Consider the following 25,986-nt stretch of genomic DNA (forward strand, 5'->3'; position numbering starts at 1 on the left):
TTAATGCAGCCATTCACACCAATGTGCATTTTCACTGCACGAATTTGCGGCATTTTCTTGGATGTTTCGGATCTGACCAATCAGGTCACTGCATCTGGTAACAAGTGCGCTCATAGCTCAAATCATGCATGGTGCTGAATATACAAGTATCTGGAAATAAGGGAAAAATTACTGATTGACCTCAGACATGAGGCGAGACCCTGCCACGGCTCACTCGCCGCCTGGTTCCTCGGCCTCCTCAGTGTGCTCCCATCTCTGCTAACAGGAGCTCCAACATGTCTGAATGCCATGCGTCCACCCTTAGATCGAACCATAACATCCTCCCTGCTGCTGCATTGTCGTGAGATTTGGATGAGCCCAGCATCTGCGATGCTTCCTTCTGTGGTTTACTAACTTCTGGACGAGCTCTTCATGTCTACTTCATTTTTTTCCACAGTGTGTTTTTTACTAACTTCTGGACGAGCTCTTCATGTCTACTTCATTTTTTTCCACAGTGTGTTTTTTGACTTTCGGGTGCTAAAACGAAAGTTTTGATTCTGAAAACTGAAAAAAGAAGAGTAAATCTGTACGTTCTTTGTCAGCTTGGTGAACGTGCTGTGACAGCCTGATGAAGCGTTGCACGTCACACTGAGTCGGATGATTTAAAAACTCCAGGTTTTACTGTAACGCCTCCAATGACACCCCGAGCTCTCAGCTCTGTGCAGAGCACTTCACAACTGTCAAACCAAGAAAACAAAAAGTCCAAATGAGGATTTATTCTTCAGGCAGGAGCAGGCGGCTCTGGCTGCCCGAAAGAGAAACTCCTCGTCCCCCGGGGTCTAGCTCTGGGACCGCTGCTGTTCATTTCACCTCCAATAACAGCAGGATGGAGCAGACAGGCGTCAGTTCAGAGTTTGTTTATCTCGGTTATAATAACAAGCACGCATGCTGTCTGTGCTGGGTGATCATGGCGCCTCAACGCCCTGCTCCCCTGCCACACGCTCGGGTCGGCATAATTTTTGCGTGCTGATATTCAAATTCTTATCAGATTCAGAATCGTGTTTATATATACAGTTCAGCTGTTTAGGAGGGAGATGGCGAGGGGAAAGAAACTGATCCTGTGTCAGGTGGTCCTGGTCTGCAGGCTTCTGTACCATCTGCCAGAAGGCAGCAGGTCAAAGAGTGCAGGTCCTGGATGGAGGGCGATTATTGATGGGGCGTTTCCAGTTCTCTGCTGTGCTGACTCACACTCAGGTGTAGAGCAGGTGTCCGTCCCAAACGTTCCCGATGAACCTGGAAAAACACTGAGATAACTTCCGACTGCAGATGTTGACGGTGTTCTTGTTCTCCACTTAATCTCTAATAACTGAAATCATTTACAGTGTTTCGTGGGAATGACAGCATTACTAACACGTTACTTTTTCAGTAACTAGTAATCTAACTAATTACTATTTCTATCGTTACAACGCCGTTACTGTTACTATCAAGAAAATGCAGACGTGTTACTGTTTGTCAACACACAGACGGGTGAAGCTGTCTTCAGCTTACTGGGAGCTGGGTTTAGTCATGGTAAACCAATCACATGACCATTTAACATTAAATAGGAACTAGACGCTGTGTCAACCCAACCCAAGTGGTTACAAAAGACACACACCTGAGGCCTTGGGTAAATAGTTCCTCATAACTTTGTTGTTTAAAATTTGTGCATAAGTTTTCAAACTTTAGTAGGATGCACCTCCACCTGCGGGATCTGAAAACACTCACAGCCACATGTTCGGGCTCAGCTGGCTCAGACCGCAGAGCTTCAGGCACACACATTAGTTTTGTAGTTGGTTTGTAGGTTGGAGTAACTGGGCTATAAGCTCTAAAAGCAGCGCAGGTCAGTCTTAAGTGTGTCTGTCATCAGTGGGCGGAGTCCAGGTTGGGCTGAACTTTAACGTAAGGTATTTGCGTTCAGGATTAACGCGTGATTTCACTAATCTGTAAATGTGACAAGTCAGAGCCGCTCTTTATATTCTCACCTTTCTTCTCACTTTCAGACACATCTCCAGCCACCTCCACCTTTTCTTCATCCACACCGCTGGACCTGTCTAACTCCACCCAAACCATCAGGAGTCCTGGGAACGCTGTCACGGAAAATCTGTCACCTCCAGATGTTTCCCCTGCAGTCACCCACCTATCCTCTTTAAATGGCACAGCTGCTTTTACCATGGACCAGTCAGTCGCCTCGGAGACCTCGTCAGGTGGAGGTGACTCCCTAGTCAGGACGGAGGTGGTCACGTCGTTGTACGAGTCATCGTCCTCCATCGCTAGAAACCAGTCCGAGTCGAGCGGAGATGGAGGCGTGACGCTGGGTTCCTCACGTGTGAGCACAGGTGGAGCAACAGACATCATAACTGAGCTACAACCCAAGGACGGATCCACACACCAAACATCTGCAGCACCCTCAGACAGCACCGCCTCAGCTGCACCCACCACCACCACTCCTCCACCGTCTGCATCCAGCACCAGCACATATAGACCACCCAGGTCTCACAGCCAGACCCCGCCCACAGACACAGACTACACCCTTCATCCAAACATCTCAGAGAGTCTGACTCCAGGAGTATTATCAACAGCACCAACAGGTGATGCGGTCCCTGTAAGTAGCACCTCAGCTCCATCAGTCCCACAAACGAGTACAACAAACACCAGCACCACTGGTGCTGTAACCACACCCTCTACGAGCAGCATAACAGCGCCTGCTCCAACCACAGCCACCAAAACCACACCTCCTACAGCCACCAGTAGCACCACCCCTGTCACAACTGCAGAGACTACAGTCGCACCATCAATAACAACACCAGCAACTACACACACAACCATCCCTTTGCCAGCTACAACAGCCAGCTTGACACACACCATCCAACCCTCCACTCCCGCTACAACTGCAGCAACCACAGCCACGAACCCGTCTCTAACCACAGCCGTCGATACCACACCTGCCACTGCCAGTACCACCACAACCACAGAGACTGCAGCCACACTATCCATAACAACACCAGCAACTACACCTACATCCATGGCACCATCTCATACCACAGTCACCAAAACCACACCACCCACCACTCCCAGTGATAGTTTCCCAGCTACAACTGCAGATAGTAGAACCACCATGAGATTCATAACAATCTCCGCTACAACCACTCCACCTACGACCGCAACAGCATCTCCTGCTACAACCACCCCACCTACGACTGTAACAGCATCTCCCGCTACAACCACCCCACCTACGACTGTAACAGCATCTCCCGCTACAACCACCCCACCTACGACCGCAACAGCATCTCCCGCTACAACCACCCCACCTACGACTGCAACCGCATCTCCCGCTACAACCACCCCACCTACGACTGTAACAGCATCTCCCGCTACAACCACCCCACCTACGACTGTAACAGCATCTCCCGCTACAACCACTCCACCTACGACTGTAACAGCATCTCCCGCTACAACCACACCACCTACGACCGCAACAGCATCTCCCGCTACAACCACCCCACCTACGACTGCAACCGCATCTCCCGCTACAACCACCCCACCTACGACTGTAACAGCATCTCCCGCTACAACCACCCCACCTACGACTGTAACAGCATCTCCCGCTACAACCACCCCACCTACGACCGCAACCGCATCTCCCGCTACAACCACCCCACCTACGACTGTAACAGCATCTCCCGCTACAACCACCCCACCTACGACCGCAACAGCATCTCCCGCTACAACCACCCCACCTACGACTGTAACAGCATCTCCCGCTACAACCACCCCACCTACGACCGCAACCGCATCTCCCGCTACAACCACCCCACCTACGACTGCAACAGCATCTCCCGCTACAACCACCCCACCTACGACCGCAACAGCATCTCCCGCTACAACCACCCCACCTACGACTGTAACAGCATCTCCCGCTACAACCACCCCACCTACGACCGCAACAGCATCTCCCGCTACAACCACCCCACCTACGACCGTAACAGCATCTCCCGCTACAACCACCCCACCTACGACCGCAACAGCATCTCCCGCTACAACCACCCCACCTACGACCGTAACAGCATCTCCCGCTACAACCACCCCACCTACGACCGCAACAGCATCTCCCGCTACAACCACCCCACCTACGACTGCAACAGCATCTCCCGCTACAACCACCCCACCTACGACTGCAACAGCATCTCCTGCTACAACCACCAAAACCACGGCAACCACCACTACCAGCCCCACAGCAACAAGCACCCCCGCTCCAGCAACAAGCATGCTTCACACTACTACGTCCAGAGTCACCTCCACCACACCTGTGAGTACCCCACCTCTGTTTGATGCTGTTATTTTAGAGGACTTCAACATGCGAGCACGCCTGTCTTCATACCTGATTAAAATGGTGTTTAGACGTGTTCAGGATGTTGTGTTGTGTTTGGCGGTAGTTCACGCCGGTTAACTCCAGATCAGTTTTATTCTCCTTGATTTTGATCTTTGACTGTTTGCTGCTTGTATGAAGAAGATCAGTGGGAAACCTGCCAGATGTTGGCAGAGGTTCGGTTTCCTGTGACTGGTGTGGTTCTGGTGCTCCGTGGGAGCGTTGCTTCCAGCTGAAGCAGATGGTTGGGTCTGTGGAGCTGGTGGAGAGCAAATTGAGAGCTCAAAGCCAGTACATACTGAGTGTATGAAAAGACGATCACACTCCTGTGTTACTATGGAAACACAGTATTAATAGTATTATTTTACTCTACCATGTTGACCTGGTAAAGCTCTCCAGACTCTTTTTTATTCTGAAAATCAAAGTCAAATGTAGTCAAGAGGTCGAGTCTCAGAACACGACTTCCGTGTTGAAATGAAGATCGTGTATGAGTAACCTCAAAGTGTGTTTCCTGTTTACCGCTCACTGAGCGACTCCGTCCGTCACTAGAGTGAATCAGCCAGAGTAAATCAGCCAGAGTTTCGGCTGGCTGATTGGGACCCACACCCAGTTTCACACCTTGGCTCAGGCGATTAGAGGATCATCAGGGGGTCCTTTTGTCCCCTGTGGGGGGAAACTCCCACTAGGTTTATATCTGGGACTCTCCACCATTTGACCTTAGAACTGAAGAAGCTTCTCGGATGAGAGGTGAAACGTCTTCAAGCAACTTAAAGAAGTCCAGACGCTTTTCTTTCCAAGCTCCTTTGATCAAGCAGTTCAGACACATTTTATCAGAGGCGATGAAGAAGCATAGACTAATGAATGACTTAATCAGTGGTGGAAATAAAGAGGAGGTGCAGCCTCTGTGTGTGGTTTAAGGTCTGATTTTGCAGTGATGAAGATGAAGAAACGGTGTGCGTGCAACATAAAGCAGACTTTGATGCTGCTCATACATAAATAGAGCGAGCCTCTGGTGTGAGGCTGTTTCCTGATTGGATAACTCAACCCCAACAATAGCCCACTCTGATGGTAGCGATGGAGCTCAGTTTGATGCTAAAGGTTATGGAGAAAGTCCGAGGCGGGCAGGAAGGAAAGCAGGGCGGGGTGTGCAGAACGTGCCTCTGCTCGCTGAGGGAAAGTTTAAAGATCGATGGACCCAGAGAGAAAAGAGTCACACGGGTCCGGGATGCAGGAGAAAGAAGTTCCAGATCATTTCAGCCTCTGGAGCTGATGGAGGAAACCTCCAGCTCCTCTCTGGACCAAAGTACTTCAGCTGAAAGATGTCTGTAACTGTCAGTGTGTCAGAGGAAGCGTGTTTATTACCGAGCGGTCAGATTTAAATCAGGGATGCTCAGATGTGCCGCTACATGTTTGATTCTTGGATTCGTTTGGGGCGCAAAGACGGTGAGTTACCGGATCATTTATCTACATCCGCTTTCTGTTGTAAGCCAAAGACCAATAAGTAATACGGAGGCAACCTGACAATGGTCTGTGGTGACAGTGGGAAGGAAGAACTCCTTTTAGACAGGAAGAACCCTCCAACAGAATCAGGCTCAGGGGAAATACACAACAGAGTGCTTTGGGCCCTCACTCGTACTCTTTTCATTTCTTAGAGAGTGTAAGCACTACAGAAACAATAAAGTGCCTTATTTTCTGAGAGTGCGATGTTAATAGGGGAACTTTTTACCTCTGTGCAGGCATTTAAACACTCGTGTCACGAGTATGAACCCTTTGGTTTGATCCCAGGAGGAGACAACCTCCTCTGCATTTGCATTGCGAAGGCCATTTGTGTAAAAAAGACATCAGACACCAGGCCTTTGAGTTTCACAAACACCATTTGACCCTGACCCTTCTCTCTGTGACCTCCTGATGCAGGTCCAGACCTCAGAGGGTCCCCGATGCTCTGCAGACCTGAAGGAGATCAGCTCCAGCTCAGACTCCATCGCGGTGCAGGTAACGTCCGCCGGTCTGTCCTGTAACTTCAGTCTGTTCTGCATTCTGGACTCATGGTCCAGTCCTGCCCACTGCAAGTCTGATGGAGAGACCAGCAGCGCCACCATCTGTAATATAACGGGACTGCAACCCGGGACAGTGTATCAGCTGACAGCGGTTTCCAGGAAGGATGGCGAGATTAGCCACGGGACAGTTCAGACAGGTAGGAGCGCACCTGAAGAGTGAAGCTGCAGTTCAGAAGTTAGCACCTGAGTGCTCTGTGTAGCTATTTTAACTTTACCGTCACATTACTTAGAACAAGCTCCGCCCCTTTCTCATGACACCCGTGTACGTGTGCTCCCCATCATGGATAAACCTCCTGCCATTATTGATTATTGATCATATTATGTTTTAGAGCGCGCCAGGTTTTTAAACTTCAAGCAATAAAATCAACATTTCTAAAAATAATACGGTTAAAATATTCAAACTTGTAACTTCCAAGATTCAATATCTCTGGACCTGCTTTACTAACACGTGCATGAAAACAAAAAAATCACCATCAGATTTAGGGAAACATGTTAGTAAATCAGACTGTGCTCACTGCCTGCGTACGGCCAGGTGAAGTTGAAGAGCGCTGCAATGATGTAAGAGAGAAACCTGCACTGCTAAGCCAAGAAAGAAGGAGAACGTCCGGCTGCAGAAACCTTTAAAACACTTTCCTAACTCCAAGGAAGAATCCAGATCAGGGACCGCTTTCCATGGGAGTGATGACTGTTTTAAATAACAGAGAGATAAATAAATCAGGCTGAAATAACGGGCTGCTGAATATTGTTTCCCCTCAAACAGCGACTGTGGCTCCACAATGTTTGGAGTGAAACGAGAAGCAGACAAGAAGAAAACGTGGAGCCGAGGAGGACGTGATCTGTGAGAAGAAGAAGCATTTCGGTGCTTATAATGTTTTGGAAAACTTTAATTAGAGTCTAAAAGGCAATAATAATTATTAGCAGTCGTTTCAAAGACGTGTGCTTCCTTACGATGGACCGGCATCTGTGCACTGTTGGTAAATGAGGCCGATTAATGCTTTGCTTTAATGATTACAAGTGTTTTCCAAAAACATGCTTAAACTAACCCAAACCCTGACCTCCCCCCATCACTGAACTGATCCAGGACCTGCTGCAAACAAACGAAGGAAGTGGCTGAGAGCAGAGGAGGGTGAGGAGGGTGAGGAGGGGATGTTTCTGGAAACAAACACTCAAGATGAGATGAAGACCATTGTTAGAGAGTGTTTCTGTGTTTATCAGGAACTTTCTGGAACGAGCAGCTGCCTCCGAGCTTTCTCTGGTTTTCTCTCAACATTGAAAATGTTCCTGCTCTGTTCATTTTCGTCCCAATTAATACGTTCACATCAGGACGGTGACTGTCAGACTGAAGGCTGGCCGTGAATCACATGGACACGTTTCCTCTGCTGCAGTTTGAAGACCACCGTTCAGGGTAAGGTGGAGTCAGGCGTTGCTTGCTGTGCCTCGGTCCAGTCGTCTCGTAAAAGTCACAGAATCATTTGGATCTTTACAAGTCTGTTGACGTTTCTGGAGCTTCGCAGCTTGTGCTGTGTGGGTCGGACATTTTGTCCTTGGGGTGTTGCCAGCCTTCCAACAGCAAGCAGGGAAGTCTGCTCAAACAGGAAGCCATCACGAAGAACAGGCCAGAGTTCAGGACCGGGGGGGTTGTCCTCATCATCCTGCCCCACCCAGCCTATTTTTTTCAGTTTCCTGTGTGGACTCATGCTGCCTCCGTGAAAACGCTCTCATTCTTTTAGCTGCTCGAACAAGCGTGTGGGCCTCTGCAGCAGCACAGTGTAACAATCACTGCGCCCACGACCACCAACCACATGGGGAATTCACCAAAGCCAGTAGAAGTTCACAATTCTAGATGCCAAAACATAAATATAAACCCGGTCATTAAAAAGGCGTGTTAAACCACTAACATGGTGGCAGGTCATGCTACATGTAGGGCGGTCACCAACAGACTGCACACTATGGAACAAAGCTGATGCTCAGCGGTGCTGACGACTAAACTGAAACTCAGACCCACCTGGATGCAGATGTTTTAGCTGCTTCTCTAAATTGGAAGTCTTTCCTCCTCTGGTTTACAGGATAGTAGTGTTGGCTTTGGGAAATCATTTACCATCTCTTGGTCATCCCTCTGAAACGCACAGTCTTCCCTAGCCGACTCTACCAGAGCTGTTGTGACAGCTGCACTAATCGCCAATTCACGTGTTGTTTTCGATGTTCTTTTGCTCCTTCTTCTTTTTCCTTTGCGTCTTTTTTCTGCAACTAATCCAAACCACAACCCCACCCATGATCCTCGACCACAACCTCCCAGTCCAACTCAAACTCCAAATCTGTCCCCAAACCCACCATAAACCTGTCCCCTTCCATGGTCTTCAACCCGCAATCCAAACTTGTACTCCTTTGAACTCAACCCAAATCTCATTGCCCACCGCAGTCTGTACCAGAAACCCAACCCCAATCCAAACACTACCTCCAACCCTAACCTTAATCCCAGCCTGTCCCTAAACTCAGCCTAGACCTTTCTCCAAGCAGGAGCCACAGCCTGATCCAATCTAAAGTGTTTCTGAATGAACAGCAACAGATACACCAGAACCAAACCAAACCCCCTGAAATCTGCTGCTACAGTTCAGTGTCTTAGTTTTAAAAAACTTTGATTATCCAAATATTAATTAATGGAAAACAAAAGCGCTGTAAAATGTCATTTCAAAATAAAATGTCCTGTTTTCAGTGTGGGTATACACTGAGTGTCCTCTCCTGTTTCAGACCCAGTTGGCCCAGCTCATCTGGACCTCCAGCTGGGCCCAGCTCAACCTCATCATAAAAGCCTGTTTATGGTTCTAAGCGGCTCGGCTCTGACGGTGTCCTGGACTCAGCCTACCGGTCGTGTGGACTGGTACGATGTGACTCTGGAGGACACGAGCTCCGGATCCCGGCGCAGGACCAGAATCAAGGGCTCTGCAGCCTCCCAAACCGGGTTCACCTCCCTGATTCCCGGGACTCTGTACAAAGTCAGTGTGGTAGCTTCAGCTGGGAACAAGAGCGCCTCACCTGTCCACGCAATGACAGCTACAGGTGAGCTACAACACCTGCAGAATCTTCTCACGTTCAAGTTTTATTATTGTACAGGTAGCAACAGCACATCACTACCAGCAATGAAATTCTTACACTCAGAGGGATATGTTGCTCTGGAACATGATTAGAATGCACCTGATTGGCTGAGAGCTTATCACATGATCAATAATAATAAAAACATAGAGCTTTAAAAAGGAATAAAACTAAAACTGTTCCAGAGCAACTCATTCAGCGTGAAAGTGGTTTAAAAAGAAAAACAGTGACCATCACAGTGGTGTCAATACCCTCTGATCTCTCCACCACCCCTCTCTCCCTGCCTCAGCTCCCTCCTCAGTGGACGGCCTGCAGGTGGCGTCCTCTTCCTCACACAGCCTCGGGGTGACTTGGTGGATCGGCTCAGGTCGCACGGAGAACCTCAGGGTTCTGCTGAGGGATCGGGCTGGTGTTCTGCTGAAGAACATCACTCTGAAGAACAGCAGCACCTCGGCAGAGCTGGATGGTCTGCACCCAGGGACCCCGTACACCATCACCGTGGTAACAGAAGCAGTCGGCCTTCAGAGCTCCGCCTCGACAGCATCCGTCACAGGTAGCGAAAGCACTGACCCGTGTTTGAATCTGAAGTAATCTGAGTACATGAGTGTTTCTAAAATACCAAAACACTCGATGGACGTGTGAACTGTGAATTTAGAGATTCGCCCTCATGTCCAGGTCTCTGAACCTTCATCCACTTTCTTCCTGCGTCTTAAAAAGCGGTTTGATGCTGTAGACAATGAAACAAAGATATGGAGTTAGCGGATTTCAGGTCAGGGACTCATCTGCAGAACAGATTATACTTCACCATGCCATCTAAAAATACCCATAAACTGGGAAATACAAATAACCTGCATTAAAAACACTGAGCTCAAAGCTCACCTACATCTGAGTGTGGTTATCCCCAGAACACCTCCACAAACTCCTCCGATCATCAGCAGGGAGCAAAAGGCGTTCACCTGGAGAGACCCGACAAGCACGTGTTAGTAAAACAACACCCGCAGACAGATGTGAGCTACGATGTCTTCAGAGCTCCAATCAGCAGGAAGCTGCAGCAGGGATACAGGAAGTCACGGCTAAAATGAGCTTGAGGAGACAACCTTTCGTCTGTTTCTCAACCTTTCAACCAGACATGGACGTAAAATGACGTCTTTTCAGAGTTCACGACTGACCAATCAGAATTAACCGTCTGAGGTCATCATTGCTGACCCTAACCCCACCCGCACTTTGCAGCATCGGGTTTGAGTCCCAAATATCTGTGGAGGCATCTACAATGTGAACATCGCTGCGTTTTATTTCTTATTCCGCAGAGTTTAACAGCGTCGTTAAATATCTTTGTTGTTTACAGTCCACAACGTGACCTCGGTCATCTGTTTTTCTGGTTCAGACTTTAATGCGTTGAAGTGGCAGTGAATCCACTCAGCGAGGCTGCGTCCTGCTGTGTCATCTTAAATGAGTCACGTGTTTGTCAGACAGCCGACCAGCTGTGAGATTTGCAACCGATGGACTTTACCTCGGCGTTGTTAGCCTGTAAAATAGTTTCAAATATTTCTGTCAGCATGAAGTTAATGAAGTTGTCTTCATTCCTCTGAGCGTTCGAGTTTCGGCGTGAAGATAAAAACTGGATCTTCGTCGTCCTGCGGCTCTGTTTTTCTTTCCAGCAGCAGCGGCGTTTCCGGGATATTTCAGACCTTTCTCCCTCACGCCCTTTCTCTGTCTACAGCTGCTCACCTCACCCAGCCTCTTCATCGCTTCAGTAAATCTGTTCACACGTGGCACAGACTCTCCACCCACACCACATTACATAAACACCCATTAATCATTGTATTGAAACACTGCTGCTGTTTCCAGGTGAACACATGAGACAGCTGGTAAAGTTCAGGTGAAACAGGAAGAAGAGGAGAAAACTGTACAAACATGAGTCTAACGTGGGTCCTCCTCCTTTTCTTCAGCCCCAGCACCAGTGTCACGTCTCGTCCTCGAAAACAACGGCAGCTCAGACCACCTGCGAGCCTCCTGGCTCCCACCTAAAGGAGGGGTGGAATCCTACCTGGTGACCCTGAGGGCTCCAGGATCCGACCCTCAGCTACGCCACCTTCTCCCCAACATCACCCAAGTGGAGTTTGAGGGCCTGACCCCTGGGCGTAGCTACGAGGTGTCAGTCAGTTCCTCAGCAGGCAGTCAGAGCACCGAGAGCAGGAGCACAGCGAGGACAGGTGAGTTCAGCTCAGAGAGCAGGTACAGAGGGAGTTATAGGTACATGCCGTCGCGTCAGGTGGAGGTGAGAACGCTGGACCACAGACTCAGACGCCCTCTGCTGGGGGGTCTGTGTTGTTTTTATTGCTTTTAATTTCCCCGTCTGTCTTATGCTGTTTCAGTACCTGACCAGGTGTCAGCGCTCTCTATGTCGGCTGATGCTCGAACACTGTGGCTCCGCTGGCTGCCCCCCAGAGGCGACTGGGAGAACTACAGCGTCATCCTGAAGAACGGCTCGGTGGTTCTGGCAAATGAGACCGTCAGTAAGGCAAGCAGGCAGCACGCCTTCTCCGTCCTCAGCCTGGTCCCCGGACGACTCTACAGTGCAGAGGTCACAGTTCACAGTGGCGTTCTGAGCAACACAGCACGCTGCAGCAGTCAGCTGGGTCAGTTCACTTGAAGTCTGAACTTCCAAAATGAGTCGGTATCAGTGTTGTTGACCCTACCCCTTCCTCTCTGCAGCGCCGTGGCCCGTGCAGCAGCTGCTCGTACGCCAGGCTGACGAAACCTCACTGAGCGTCCGGTGGAGTCGGCCGCCCGGACAATGGGACGGCTTCACCGTGCTCCTCAGGTGGGCAACCGCTGCTGCCACCATTGTAGATCAGAGAGTCCTCGGCTGGGAGGCCAAAGAGTGCACTTTCAACAGCATCACGCCTGGGGGCCAGTACATCATTACCGTGACAACCAACAGCGGTAACCTGAGCAGTTCCGCCTCTGTGACGGCACGGACCAGTACGTCACAGCGACGATGACGATGCCACGATTGTAGTATCAATGAAGCATTATTGTTGTTCCTGTTGTAATGCGTTTCCTTTCTCCACCCCCTCAGCTCCGGCTCAGGTCAGTGGGCTGCGGCTCTCCAACCTCGGCAGCACCGACAGTCTGCAGGCGCGGTGGGCACCGGCTTCCGGATATCTGGACTCCTACCAAGTCTTGCTGGTTCACGACAGCAGCGTCATCAAGAATGAGAGCGTGATGGCCAACATCAGCAGCCTCAGCTTCCAGGCCCTGAGACCGGGCGCCCTGTACCGCGTGGTGGTGACCACGGTCAGAGTGGGACACATCTCCAGACAGACGGTGTCCGAGGGACGCACAGGTAAGAAACGCCAGCAGTCGTTTCAGGAACAACACGAGGGTGGAGTCGAGCTGCAGCTTAAACAAAGTGCTCACGCCGTGGGAGATTTATCAGCATGAAGGCTGTACCAGTGAGTCACACCTGACAGCAATGAGAACAGCTCGTTTATTTCTGGTAACCCTGAATTAACCTGAGGAATTAAAACATAACCCAGCTAAACAAACTGTGCCAGTGTTGTCATTAACACTGCTAATTGTTAACAGCATTTATCAGTCATATAACTGGACAGAAGTTAATGCGCATCAAGTCTTTCAGAAATAAAAACAGGTGTATATGTGACGTAATAATAGTATAATTGATCATAATAAGATAAATAATACCATTGATTATGTATTGACTCTGTGTATTTCAGACACATTCTTACTTTGTGTGCTTGTTGAACTGAGAGCAGGATATTAGTGAAAAGCAGGAATTTGTGAGGAATTTTCAGGAAGCGCTGATGACAGAGAGACTTCCCGTCAGGGCGGAGCTTCATTGTTCTTCACCAGTGCCGGCAGCCGTTGTATAACTTGCAGAGGACTTTATGAAGATCACAGAACATACAGAGCGTGCAGAGTAGTCACGATTTCATCTTTGAAACGGATCAAAATAAACAGCAGGAAACATGCTCATCCGCTTTGATCCAGGTGGCTCGGAGAATGAATGTGTGAGTGGTTGTTACAAAAGAGAGTGCTGGTGTGAATGAGGCGCCTCTGGGAGAAGAGAGGCGCCGTGTAAGGATCAGTCGCTCACTTTGATGATATCAGGAGCGAGAGGTCATCTGCGTTTTAATTTTACTCTGAGATGTTTTTCTAAAGCTTCTGGGTTTGGAGCTCACAGTGTGCAGACATGGTAGAGCATTGCTACATCACAGCATCATGATTCAGTGCTCCCCCCGTGTGATCTCTGCATGCTCTCTGTGCTCCTGTCAGAGTTCTCCACAGGTGCAGGTTTTGTTGAACAGAACAGAATATCTTACCTGTTGTTGTAACAAGTACAAAAAATATAAAGTGCAGTCCCTGCGGTGTCAAAAAGTTTAAATATAATTAGAAGAAGAATAAAAATGAGGTAGAACACATCATTCAATAGGGCTCTCTGCAGAACGCTGCAGCACGGGTTTTAACTGGTAAAAGAACATTTGGGCATATTACTCTGGTTCTGGCCTCCTTACACTGGCTTAAAATTGTACTGAGGATCTATTTCAATTTTTTTTTACTGGTTTTTAAATCCTTAACTGCTCTGGCGCCTGTATATTTGCCCTACGTCCCCCCTCGTTCACTCAGCTGAGCAGCTGTTGCTCTCAGGCCCTAACGCTGAAACTTAGAGGAGATCAAGTGTCCTCTACTGTGGCCCCGAAGCTTTGGGATGATCTTCCTCTTCACATCAGGCAGTCTACCTCAGTGGTGGTCTTTAAATCCAGGTTAAAAACTCATTTTTATTCACTGGGCTTAAACTGACACTGTTATCAGTCTTTGTTCTAATGCTCCAGCAGTGGGAACAGCCGTCCCCACGAGTTTGAAGATGTTTTTGAGACTCAAAATGTGCTTTTAGTGTCACAGTTAGGTTATGGTTAGGGTAATCTAAGGTACGAAAACGAGTGTGCTTGTGTGTTTACTCTGACTCCGCCCTCTTCCTACCCCCTCAGTGCCGGCGGCAGTGAGCGATGTCAGGGTCAGCAACAACGGGCGCATGGATTTCCTCAGCGTGTCTTGGAGTCAGGCTGTAGGTGAGGTGGACAGATACCTGGTGACCCTGAGTGACCGGGAGAGGACCATTCACACCCTCACCGTGCCCAAGTCGACCCCGACATGCGTTTTCGACTCGCTGGTGTCTGGACGCCTCTACAACATCTCCATCACTACCTGCAGCGGTCTCTACAAAAATCAGACGTTCATCCAGGAGAGGACACGTATGTACACCACTCACAGCATCGACCAGTCAGAATTTTAAACCATGTTGCAGTAAAGTCGGCACTTTAGAACAATTCATTCAGTTTGTAAGTGTTAAACAGCAAAAATGATACCAACACGTGCTTGTCCAGGTCTATACACACCTGGCTCTGTACCTGCTGCACCCTTTTTGCACAAAACACCGTAAACTCCGGTATCATCAGTCTTGTCTGATTATCCTCCATCAGAGCCGTCGAAGGTCCAGAGCCCCACAGCGACCCACAATGCTTCGGACAGCTACCTGAAGGTGTACTGGCGTCACGCTGCTGGAGACTTCGACCTGTATCAGGTGTTCATCAAGCACAACAACGTCTTCCTGCAAAACAAGACAGTTTCAAAGACGGAGCACAACTGTGTGTTCACCGGCCTGGTGCCCGGCAGACTCTACACAGTGCTAGTGACCACGTGGAGCGGAAAGTACGAAGCCATTGCCTCCACCCATGGCAGCACCTGTGAGTGACCTTTGACCTCAGTCGGGCTCATTAGGAACATGAATGCTGCATCATTCAGCGAGTAAACTAGATGATACATGTCAGGATGCAGTCGAGCTCAGCAGGCGATAGATCGATCGGTGAGAAGGAAAGAAAAACTGTATTTGTTGCCAGATCTGCTGCTGCTCCTCCTCTTTGAGGGACGCTAGCTGAGATGTTTCGGTCCATCTGGGAGGAGACCCCAGACATGCTATGTCCCTCAGCTGGACTTGAAACACCTCTGTGTCCCACGAGAACAGTAGGGGACTGGGCATTTTTGATGATGGGTGGATGGATGATGGGTGGATGGATGGATACATGAATACTTGTTTATATCACGTTCATATGTTTTGCTTGTTACAACATAATAAGATGTGGGAATAAAGCACCAAGTTTCAGATCTGAACCAGGAGGAACAAAGAAACATGTCCCGGTCGTTGTGTCCTTGGGCAAGACACTTCACCCGTTGCCTACTGGTGGTCAGAGGGCCCGGTGGCGCCAGTGTCTGGCAGCCTCGCCTCTGTCAGTGCGCCCCAGGGTGGCTGTGGCTACATGTAGCTGCCATCACCAGTGTGTGAATGGGTGGATGACAGGTTGTGTAAAGCACTTTGGGGTCCTTAGGGACTAGCAAAGCGCTATACAAATACAGCCATTTATCAGCAGATGTTCTTGTCTCTCAGTATCTCTGCAGGAGTTTTGATATGCTTAAACAGCAGCAACGTCCTTGTTCATTTCAAATTCAAAACAAAGCAAATCTGCTCTCTGAGGCTCCTGGAGACTAACTGTGGGTCATGTCATGTCCATCCTTCAGTCCCGGCGGCAGTGCGTTCCCTGACTCTGGCTAGGCGGGGCACCGAGGACCTGCGGGTGACGTGGATGGCAGCTCCGGGTGACGTGGATCACTACGAAGTGCAGCTGCTGTTCAGCGACATGAAGGTGTTTCCTCCCATCACTCTGGGCAGCGGTGTGAGGGATTGCGTCCTGTCATCACTCACACCTGGGCGGCTTTACAAGATCATAGTTTCCACGTACAGCGGCACCAATCAGAAGGCCCGGTACATAGAGGGTCGCACAGGTCAGAGGTCACAGAGGTCTGCTGCCTCTAAACATCACACCACATAATCCAGCACTCCATGTTCAAAAAGGAAAATCTTGGTAATTTACAGTTTACAAAACATCCTGAAAATCTGTTACGGCTTATTTGTAGAGTCCTGCACTTTGTTGTCAGGTGGAGAATGTCTGTGAAGATGTTTGTGAAGTTTCTCAGTCAGCCAGGTCAGTCTAAGGAGCTTGGAAAGAAAAGCGTTGGGAATTGTTTCATCTGAGAAGCTTCTCCAATTCTAAGAGAGTCCCAGATTTTTAAGCCCTATTGTGAGTGTCCCTAAGAGGGTCATGATGTGGGTGACTCACACCTTGGGTCATTTGATCACATGATAGGGTGGGGCAAGGTCTCACAATGGGTTCACCCCAAATCCACACCCGTTTTCACATGTTGGCTCATGAGGTTAGGCAGAGGAGGGGGTCCACGACCCTCGCTTTTCTTTCCAAGCTCCTTAGACTCACGTACACAACATATCAGGGAAGTTAAATGCCTCCTGGTGGCGCTGCAGTTTCTCAGCAGTTGCTCTGGGAACAGTATCTCTACATCTAAATCAGCAGCAGCAGGTAGCTACAATTAACCAGATTACCACTAAGACTTATTACCACCATTATTACCATCATCATTAAACCTTGACGTAAAGAGCAAAAATGCTGTAGATCAAAAGCTCTTTGTCATCTTTCAGTTCCCAGTAAAGTGAAGAACATCCACGTTAGCAACAGTGGAGACAGCAGCAGTCTGATGGTGAGCTGGACTCCTGGTCCGGGCGATGTAGACGGATTCTCCGTGTTTCTGTACAGAGAAAGCCGAAAGTTAAGTACCCGAAGCGTCCTCAAGCACCAGAACGAGGTGACGTTCGGCTCCCTGCAGCCCGGCCAGGTGTACACCATCATGGTTCAGTCTGTGAGTGGAGACCTGGTGAACAACAACACGGTCACAGGGCGCACAGGTTAGAGGACACACCTCTGTACAGTGAATATACACCATGCTGTCGTACAGATTAGCTGGTCCTTACTGCGCTCTGCATCATCCCTGTGTTCCTCAGTCCCCTCTGCAGTGACAGGGCTCCAGGTGGACTCCCACCACACCACCTGTAGTATCCAGGTGAGCTGGCAGGAGGCTCTGGGTGTGGCTGATGGATATGTCCTCCAAGTTCTGGACGACAGAGGCAGCATGGTGAGAAACGTCTCTCAGCCCTTTGGACACACCTGGCAGCAGTTTGACGGCCTCACACCAGGAAAGAAGTATCGAGTGGTGGTCCAGACCACCAGCGGCGGGGTCCACAGTGTTGGGGTCAGCACTGAGGCTCGGACAAGTAAGACTTCCTGTTTCTCACTTTGAATGTGATGGAGGAAAACCTGATGTTTTATACAGTGGGATGCAAAAGTTTGGGCAGCCTTGTTAATAGTCATTATTTTCCTGTATAAATCGTTGGTTGTTACAATAAAAAGTGTCAGTTAAATATATCACATAGGAGATACACACAGTGATATTTGAGAAGTGAAATTAAGTTTATTGGATTTACAGAAAGTGTGCAATAATTGTTTAAACAAAATCAGGCAGGTGCATAAATTTGGAATCTACAAAAAAAGAAATGAAATCAATATTTAGTAGATCCGCCTTTTGCAGAAATTCCAGCCTCTAAACACTTCCTGTAGGTTCCAGTGAGAGTCTGGATTGTGGTTGAAGGTATTTTGGACCATTCCTCTTTACAAAACATCTCTCGTTCATTCAGGTTTGATGGCTTCCGAGCATGGACAGCTCTCTTTAACTCACAGCACAGGTTTTCAATAATATTCAGGTCTGGGCTGAGATGAACGTTCCAGGACGTTGTACTTGTTCCTCTGCATGAATGCTTTAGTGGATTTTGAGCAGTGTCTCGGGTGGTTGAAAGATCCAGCCCCGGCGCAGCTTCAGCTTTGTCACTGATTCGTGGACATTGGTCTCCAGAATCTGCTGATACTGAGTGGAATCCATGTGTCCATCAACTTTGACGAGATTCCCAGTCCCTGCACTGGCCACACAGCCCCACAGCATACCACCATATTTTACTGGAGGCAGCAGGTGTTTTTCTTGCTGTGTTCTTTTCCCTCCATGCATAACGCCCCTTGTTATCCCCAAATAACTCAGTTTTAGTTTCATCAGTCCACAGCACCTTATTCCAGAATGAAGCTGGTTTGTCCAAATGTGCTTTAGCGGCTCTGTTTGTGCTGTGGGTGGAGAAAAGGCTTCCTCTGCATCACTCTGGCATACAGCATCTCCTTGTGTAAAGTGCGCCAAGTGTTTGAACGATGCACAGCGACTCCATCTGCTGCAACATGATGTTGGAGGTCTTTGGTGCAGGTCTGTGGGTCGACTCTGACTGTTCTCACTGTCGCTTCTGTCTATCCGAGATGTTCCTTGGTCTGTCACTTCGAGCCTTAACTTGAACTGAGCCTGTGGTCTTCCATTGTCTCGATATGTTCCTAACTGTGGGAACAGATGGCTTACATCTCTGAGACAGCTTTCTGTGCCCTTCCCCTAAACCATGATGGTGAACAATCTTTGTCTTCAGGTCATCTGTGAGTTGTTTTGAGACCCCAGTGTTGCTACTCAGAGAATATTAAAAGAGGAGGGAAACTTACAATTGACCCCCTTAAATACTCTTTCTCATTATTGGATTCACCTGTGTATGTAGGTCAGGGGTCACTGAGCTTACCGAGCCAATTTGAGTTCCAATAATTAGTTCTACAGGTTTTGGAATCAATAAAATGCCAACGGTGCCCAAATTTATGCACCTGCCTGATTTTGTTTAAACAATTATTGCACACTTTCTGTGAATCCAATAAACTTCATTTCACTTCTCAAATATCACTGTGTGTGTCTCCTATATATATTTAACTGATGTTTTTTATTGTACCAACCAACAATTTATACAGGAAAATAATGACTATTAACAAGGTTGCCCAAACTTTTGCATCCCACTGTACATTTTATAGACAAGTCAGAATATTTTGAGAAAGTATTTAGTTGACAAAACTCCAAAACACAAACTTAACAATGTGGTGTATGCTGTACAGTGTAGCGAGGGATGCTCAGACCTCTACATTGGAGAGACCAAACAGCCACTTCACAAGCGCATGGCACAACATAGAAGAGCCACCTCCACAGGGGATGCCAATGTTCACATTGACAGAGAGGACAGATGGTTTCAAAGAGGAGTAAAAGAAGCCATTTATGTCCACTGTGAGCGACCATCTTTGAACAGAGGCGGTGGTTTACAACACAAACTGTCTGCCATCTATAATCCAGTTTTGAGATCCTTCCCAGACGCCTTAACGCCCACTCACATCCTGGGCCATCTGACCTCAGGAAACCAGGGTTGGGGTCAGGTTTCACAATGAGCTCACCCGAAACCCTGGCTGATTGTGACCCACACCCGTTTTCACACCTTGGCTCATGTGATCAGGTAGAGGATCATCAGGGGGTCCTTTGTCCCCCTTTGGGGGTGGGGGGGGGGGTACTCCCACAGGGTTTAAATCTGGGACTCTCCACCATTTGACTCTAGAACTGAAGAAGCTTCTCGGATAAGAAGTGAAACGTCTTCAAGCAACTTAAAGACGTCCAGACGCTTTTCTTTCCAAGCCCCTTAGACCAGCGGTCCCCAACCCCCGGGCCTCGGACCGGTACCGGTCCATGAGTCGTTTGGTACCAGGCCGCGAGAGTTGAGGCTCAGGTGTGAAATGTTTGGTTTTCAGGGTTTTTATCGGTTTTCAGTGTTATTTTGTTATCGTTTTTATCGTTTACTCGGCTTTCCTGGGTCTTTTCACGTGTGTTATGAATAAATCTTCTTTTTTTCGGTACCAGTACTAGTTTTATTTTGTTGTATTTATCCGCGACACCTTAAAGGCCGGTCCGTGAAAATATTGTCGGGCATAAACCGGTCCGTGGCGCAAAAAAGGTTGGGGACCGCTGCCTTAGACTATTTAGTTGGAACAATACTGAGAAAGAAGATGAATAACTCACCAGGTTCTGGTGGTTTGACCTAAAATCGATTTACAGTGATGTGTGAGAAACTCTTGATTTCTCTCCTCAAGTACACAGTATGATTGATGAAATTTAGTGAAAGTTAAAAGCTTCCCTCGTCCCTTCTCCTGTAGACCCAGCGGTGGTCACCAATCTGGCCGTCACTGCAAACACCACCACCAGCCTGTCCTTCCACTGGTCGCCACCAGAGGGAGACTTTCAGCTGTATGAAGTTTTTCTGTATGATCGTAATGACCAGCTGCACGAGAAAAAGCGCGTCCAGTCCAACAGTCAGCAGTGTACTTTTCAGGGCCTCAGACCTGGTGCTCCTTACAAGATGTTGATCCAGATCCACAGTGGAGACCAGACCAACCAGACCTCCATCTACACCAGAACAGGTGAGACCAGCTGGTCCTCCAGAGTACACGGTCCTTGACTGGAAATAAAATGTAAAGGATATTATGCCTTCTGTACCCGAAGAGTGGACTTGCAGATTGTATCAGTGATCGTGTTTCTCTTCAGTCCCGTCAGCTGCAGCGTTCCTGAAAGCTAAGAGTGGAAACCAGTCTGACAGTCTTTGGGTAAACTGGGAGCATGGTGGAGGTGATCTAAGTGGATACCAGCTGTATCTCTACAACCCCAACGGTTCTCAGCAGGCCATGCATCAGCTGGGCTCAGAGGCCACAGGGTTCATCTTCTCAGGCCTTGTAGCGGGTCGCCTGTATCGAGCTGAGGTGCTGAGCCAGAGCGGCGGGCTCAGCAACAGGGCGAGCACCCTGGGCCGGACGGGTAAGATGCAGCTTCTGTTAGAGCTCAGATCACCTCAGTATTCCTTGATATTCAGTCAGCAGTTTCAGTGGTTTAGCAAAAGGCATTTTTCCAGTTTTATCAGTGCAGCACACAGTCGCAACATAAAGTAACAAGAGACATTTTAAAACATAAAGTCTAGAAACACGAGGAACAGAACAGAAGAAATCCTAATTTTAAGCAGAGACACACGAATCGGAATAGTTTCTGATCAGCAACAAATCCTGTCCCTCCTCAGCTCCCAGACCACCTGCCTCCATCTTGTTCAGGGGGGTGACCAACACCTCCCTGGAGATCACATGGAGCGGCCCTGTGGACTCCGACTATGATGACTTTGACCTGCAGTGGACTCCTCGGGACCGGCTGTCCATCATCAATCCGTACCACACCCGGACGTCCAGCAACCGCATCCTGAGGGGGATGTTCCCTGGACGGCTCTACAACTTCAGCCTCCGCACCGTCAGTGGGACCACAGAGCCTGGGGCCACACCTACCTATAGCACACCTATCCGCAAAAGCATCCGCACCAGTAGGTGGCAGCACTTTATGTCAATTCTGATGTGAATTGTCATGTGGTTTCACTCCATTACTTTCGTCTACAGAGCCAGAGAGAGTCCACAGCCTCCACTGTCGCCCTCAGAGTTCCACCTCCATCTCCTGCTCCTGGGTAACCCCGGACACTGATTATGACTCCTACACCATCGAGTGTCTCCACAAGGATTCCCACACACTGATGTACTCCAGACTCGCTGAGCAGGACTCCAACAGCTACATCATCACTGAGCTGGAGCCTCACAAACACTACACAGTCTCTGTGAAGGTCATGTCTGGTGGGAAGCCCAGCGACGAGGCTCAGGACAACGTGGTCACCATGCTTGACCGTAAGAGCGAGTGGAAGTTAACATGTCCTCAGCATGACGGAGGGTGTTTAACATGCTGTCCTCCTGTTGACTCTTGAAGGTCCTCCTGTGCCCCCCTCCGGTACCCGGGTCAGTGAGCAGTCTGCTGTGGTCACCAAGTCCTCCATCTCCTTCCAGTTTAACTGCAGCTGGTTCAGTGACGTTAATGGAGCTGTTAAGTACTTCACTGTAGTGGTGACTGAGTCTGAAGGTGAGCAGCATCCACATAAGGCCAGTTTACTGGAATTCTTCTAATTGGATGATCCTCCTAAAAAGAATCTGTAGTAACTCCTCTTGGATCTCCTTCCTGTTGTTCTGGTCACCTGACTTCACTTGGTGGTATCGGCCTTAAATTGTGTGTTCTGTCATTTTTTTTTACCATTCCCTCATACCTCTTCTTTTGGGATAAATAATGGATAATGGGATGGATTATGGAATTATGGATGATGATGAAATAATAATGAGTGCATGTTGACATTAATAATACACAAATGAATAGATGGATAACGGAAACAATAATGGATGGACAGATAATAGGATGCAATAATCTAATCCTGAATCTTCTGGTTTGTTTTTGAAGATGTTAGCCTAATGCAGCTGGAGCAGAAGCACCCACTGCCCTCCTACCTGGACTACAGCTCCAACAGCTCCATCAGGTCCTACCAGACCAGCTATTTCCCCAGCCAATGCACCGAGAGCCCTGACAGCACCACCCAGAGCTTTAACATCAGCTTGGGGACTGGGATGGACTTGCTAGGGGGCACCTGTGATGCCAGAGGCTCAGACCAGGACCCAGAGTCTAGTGGAGAGCTGAACCACTTCTGTGATGGACCCCTGAAGCCAAAGACTGCCTACAGGTACTGAAAAATCCTCTGCATGAATGTCAGGTACTTGACTCCGTGTCCACTTCCTCCAAACTGCAGCACTCCAGGGCGGTAGACTGACCAGAAACCTGGAGCCTTAATGGTTTGTTAGAACCAGCTCATCATCTCTGAAACTTTCAGCCCTGTAGACTTTTTGCTCCAGCGTTACCTCTAAGGTCAGGCGTTGCGTGAATAACCTTAGGGGCATCTGTGTTTGTCTCCAGGATCAGCGTCCGAGCTTTCACTCAGCTGTTTGATGATGATGCAAAGGACTTGAGTGTCTTGTCTCCACTGTTCTCTGACACCTGCCTATCGCAGCCCATCATCACTGAGGCTGGTGAGAACAAACCTTAGCTCGATTAAAATACACCCGAGGTCAAGCTGGGACGAGCAGGTGCAGGTGAAAAATTCAGAAAAGTATCACAGTTGTGTTTCCTCCTGCAGAGCCTCTGAGCGGTGTCATCGAAGGTGTAAGTGCTGGACTCTTCCTCGCTGCTGTGATTGTGGGAATCACTGCTCTGTTTGTCTGCAGGCACAGAACTCGCAAAGTGTGAGTATCAGAGGATGCACCTGTCTGTAAGGTACACCTGCTTATCTTTGTTTAGGTTAAACGGTGCTGCTGTGTTTCCACCAGTGAGGAAGAGAGGCTGGAGGTCAGGATAAATATGAGGAGAGAGAGAGCAGCAGCGGGGAACCAGCTGGGTGTCAGAGGGTAAGTAATCAATAATCAATAATGTTCAGGGATGTTTGCACAGTGACTCACCTTTCATAACACTAATACAACACATTTGAAATGAAACAGTAAGAGTGCAAACTCTCACCACCGTTGATATGAAATAAAATCATTAGAGTTTTTTACCCAGAAAGTTGATCCTGTTCATCTGGACGTCTTCAGTGGGAGAAATGTTTCATTATCATCAGGTGACTTCTTTAGTCCCAGCTGACTGCAGGTATCAACCTTATAAGCACCTGCACAATGACTGAGTCTAGCACCACTGGTGACCAATGGGCTGTGAGGTCAGTTTATGATCATTAATATGGAAAATGTCACGATCACCGATCTGTGATCATTGATCGATGGCCATGAGTCTCACAGCATTGTAAGATGGTGACCCTTAGGCCCCCTCCTCGATTCAGAGATGGTCTCCACAGGTCTTTTGGAAGGACGATAGTTTCAGTCACTGTGCAAATGTCCTGTTCATAAGGTTGAAACCTGCAGTCAGCTGAGATTGAAGAAGTCACCTGGACGATGATGAAACGTGTCTCCCACTGAAGATGTCCGAATAAACAGAATCAGCTTTCTGGAATTCCCTTACCTGCATGATACACTGATGGACATGCATGTCCTCTAAAATCCACCAGGGGGTGCTGCAGCACCTTCAGCTCCCTTACCTGCTGAAGGTATCACAGGCAGCATCAGAACTGAACTGATACTACAGTCAGAGTACTTTTTGCCTTTGTTTCTGCAGACATGTGATTGCATTGTGACAGCTTGTTTTTTCTTTCAGAGGAGGTTCTGATTAATGCATGTAGTACTGCATGTAGTACTGCATGTAGTACTGCATGTAGTACTGCATGTGTGTACAGATGAAAATGCATCATTAGGTTTAAACTCTGAGGTCTCTCTCTCTCTCTCCCTGCCTTTTGCTCCTCAGCAGCCGTCGAATCTCCAGGTCTGTAATCCCGTTCACACTGCTTCAGGTTCATCTTTGACCTTTTGTGAATTTTTCTGGTTTTAAATGTTTTCTTTTCTCCTGCAGTCCCATTAAGATTGTGAACTTTGAGTCTCACTACAGCAAACTACAGGCTGACTCCAACTACCTGATGTCAGAGGAGTATGAGGTCAGCAATCAATAAAACTAATTTGTTCCTCTTTGAAAGACCCCAGCTTCAGCATATCACATCCCCCAAGAATAAAAAACTTGTGGCAACATTGAGGATTGTGAAGGATGTTAGATCCAGGGTTTATCCTGTCTGTTTTCACTATTTTGACGTTTAAGAGTGTTCAGAGTGGGCCTTTGTTTGTGTTGTGAATCGCTTTTATTTTCTCCCTATCAGGATCTGAAGGACGTCGGTCGTAACCAGCCTCTGGACTCGGCTCTGCTGCCGGAGAACCGGGGAAAGAACCGATACAATAACATCCTGCCCTGTGAGTCAAGAGCCCACAGACACAATAAGAGATCACCGGGTTGTAGAAGGTCTGGGTCTAACTGCCTTTCTCGTATTCAGACGACTCGACGAGGGTCAAGCTGTCCTACGTTGATGACGACCCCTGCTCTGACTACATCAATGCCAGTTACATCCCAGTAAGTCAGTACAGACTTGACATGCACCACACTGGAGACTCCTTCAAAGAGCAGTAAAGAGTGAAAACATAAAAACATGCAGTGCATCTTAGTTTTTACTCAGGTGAGTAGGGCCACCTAATAGCTTCTCCTTCATCGTTACTTCATTTCGCAGCTTGCCAGTCGGTGTTTTTTGGTGACCATACAATGATTGCAACACAAACACACCTGGCTTAGTTAGGACAGGGTTTAATTTTGGTTGGATGTGAAGAAGTCCATTGCAAAGACTGATCTCGATAAAGACTCATTTAGAAGTTAAGAGCAGGATGGGTGAAGACGAGATGATGAAGCTGGTCTCTGAAACCTGAGACAAAGACGATAAAGTGTTTACCGAGGTTAGAGAGCGTGTGAGCAGTAGCATCATTTTCTCATAGACTCCTATGAGTCAGTCACAGGGGTTGTCCGAATTTCGGGGGGTTCACGCTCTCTGTTTTCAGGGTAACAGCTTCCGGCGGGAGTACATCGCCACACAGGGTCCTCTGCCTGGAACTAAAGACGACTTCTGGAAGATGGTTTGGGAGCAGAATGTCCACAATGTGGTGATGGTCACTCAGTGTGTGGAGAAAGGAAGGGTGGGTAGCACAGAGGCAATGATTACAGAAACCATCTTCACAAACTCATCAGCCTGAAACAGTGAGGTTTTCCTCCTCT

General features: G+C 48.5%; 1 protein-coding gene across 2 annotated transcripts in view; it reads left to right on the forward strand.

Annotated features, from left to right (window-relative positions):
- The window catches only part of ptprbl (protein tyrosine phosphatase receptor type B, like), a 30,264-nt gene that overhangs the window by 1,269 nt on the left and 3,009 nt on the right, over positions 1-25,986 (forward strand). Inside the window, exons 2-28 of one of the 2 annotated variants that reach the window (XM_086302291.1) lie at positions 2,019-4,324; positions 6,299-6,578; positions 9,190-9,498; positions 9,821-10,084; positions 11,481-11,744; positions 11,907-12,170; positions 12,247-12,516; positions 12,614-12,880; positions 14,544-14,807; positions 15,036-15,299; positions 16,129-16,392; positions 17,102-17,365; positions 17,462-17,731; positions 20,556-20,819; positions 20,944-21,210; positions 21,467-21,757; positions 21,831-22,109; positions 22,189-22,338; positions 22,708-22,984; positions 23,215-23,327; positions 23,435-23,540; positions 23,625-23,702; positions 24,646-24,663; positions 24,751-24,832; positions 25,049-25,139; positions 25,220-25,296; positions 25,773-25,907. In XM_086302291.1, the coding sequence (XP_086158417.1) occupies positions 2,019-4,324; positions 6,299-6,578; positions 9,190-9,498; positions 9,821-10,084; positions 11,481-11,744; positions 11,907-12,170; positions 12,247-12,516; positions 12,614-12,880; positions 14,544-14,807; positions 15,036-15,299; positions 16,129-16,392; positions 17,102-17,365; positions 17,462-17,731; positions 20,556-20,819; positions 20,944-21,210; positions 21,467-21,757; positions 21,831-22,109; positions 22,189-22,338; positions 22,708-22,984; positions 23,215-23,327; positions 23,435-23,540; positions 23,625-23,702; positions 24,646-24,663; positions 24,751-24,832; positions 25,049-25,139; positions 25,220-25,296; positions 25,773-25,907 (7,778 nt within the window). Of the gene's footprint in view, positions 1-2,018; positions 4,325-5,586; positions 5,828-6,298; positions 6,579-9,189; positions 9,499-9,820; positions 10,085-11,480; positions 11,745-11,906; positions 12,171-12,246; positions 12,517-12,613; positions 12,881-14,543; positions 14,808-15,035; positions 15,300-16,128; positions 16,393-17,101; positions 17,366-17,461; positions 17,732-20,555; positions 20,820-20,943; positions 21,211-21,466; positions 21,758-21,830; positions 22,110-22,188; positions 22,339-22,707; positions 22,985-23,214; positions 23,328-23,434; positions 23,541-23,624; positions 23,703-24,645; positions 24,664-24,750; positions 24,833-25,048; positions 25,140-25,219; positions 25,297-25,772; positions 25,908-25,986 lie in introns of those variants that run through there. The other variant, XM_086302292.1, reaches the window with a different exon arrangement.

The sequence above is a fragment of the Aulonocara sp. 'chitande type north' Nkhata Bay genome, linkage group LG7 (assembly GCF_057382095.1).
Source record: "Aulonocara sp. 'chitande type north' Nkhata Bay isolate Kocher_YH1m ecotype deep benthic linkage group LG7, A_spYH_male_GT1.1, whole genome shotgun sequence".
In the NCBI taxonomy this organism is placed as follows: Eukaryota; Metazoa; Chordata; class Actinopteri; order Cichliformes; family Cichlidae; genus Aulonocara; species Aulonocara sp. 'chitande type north' Nkhata Bay.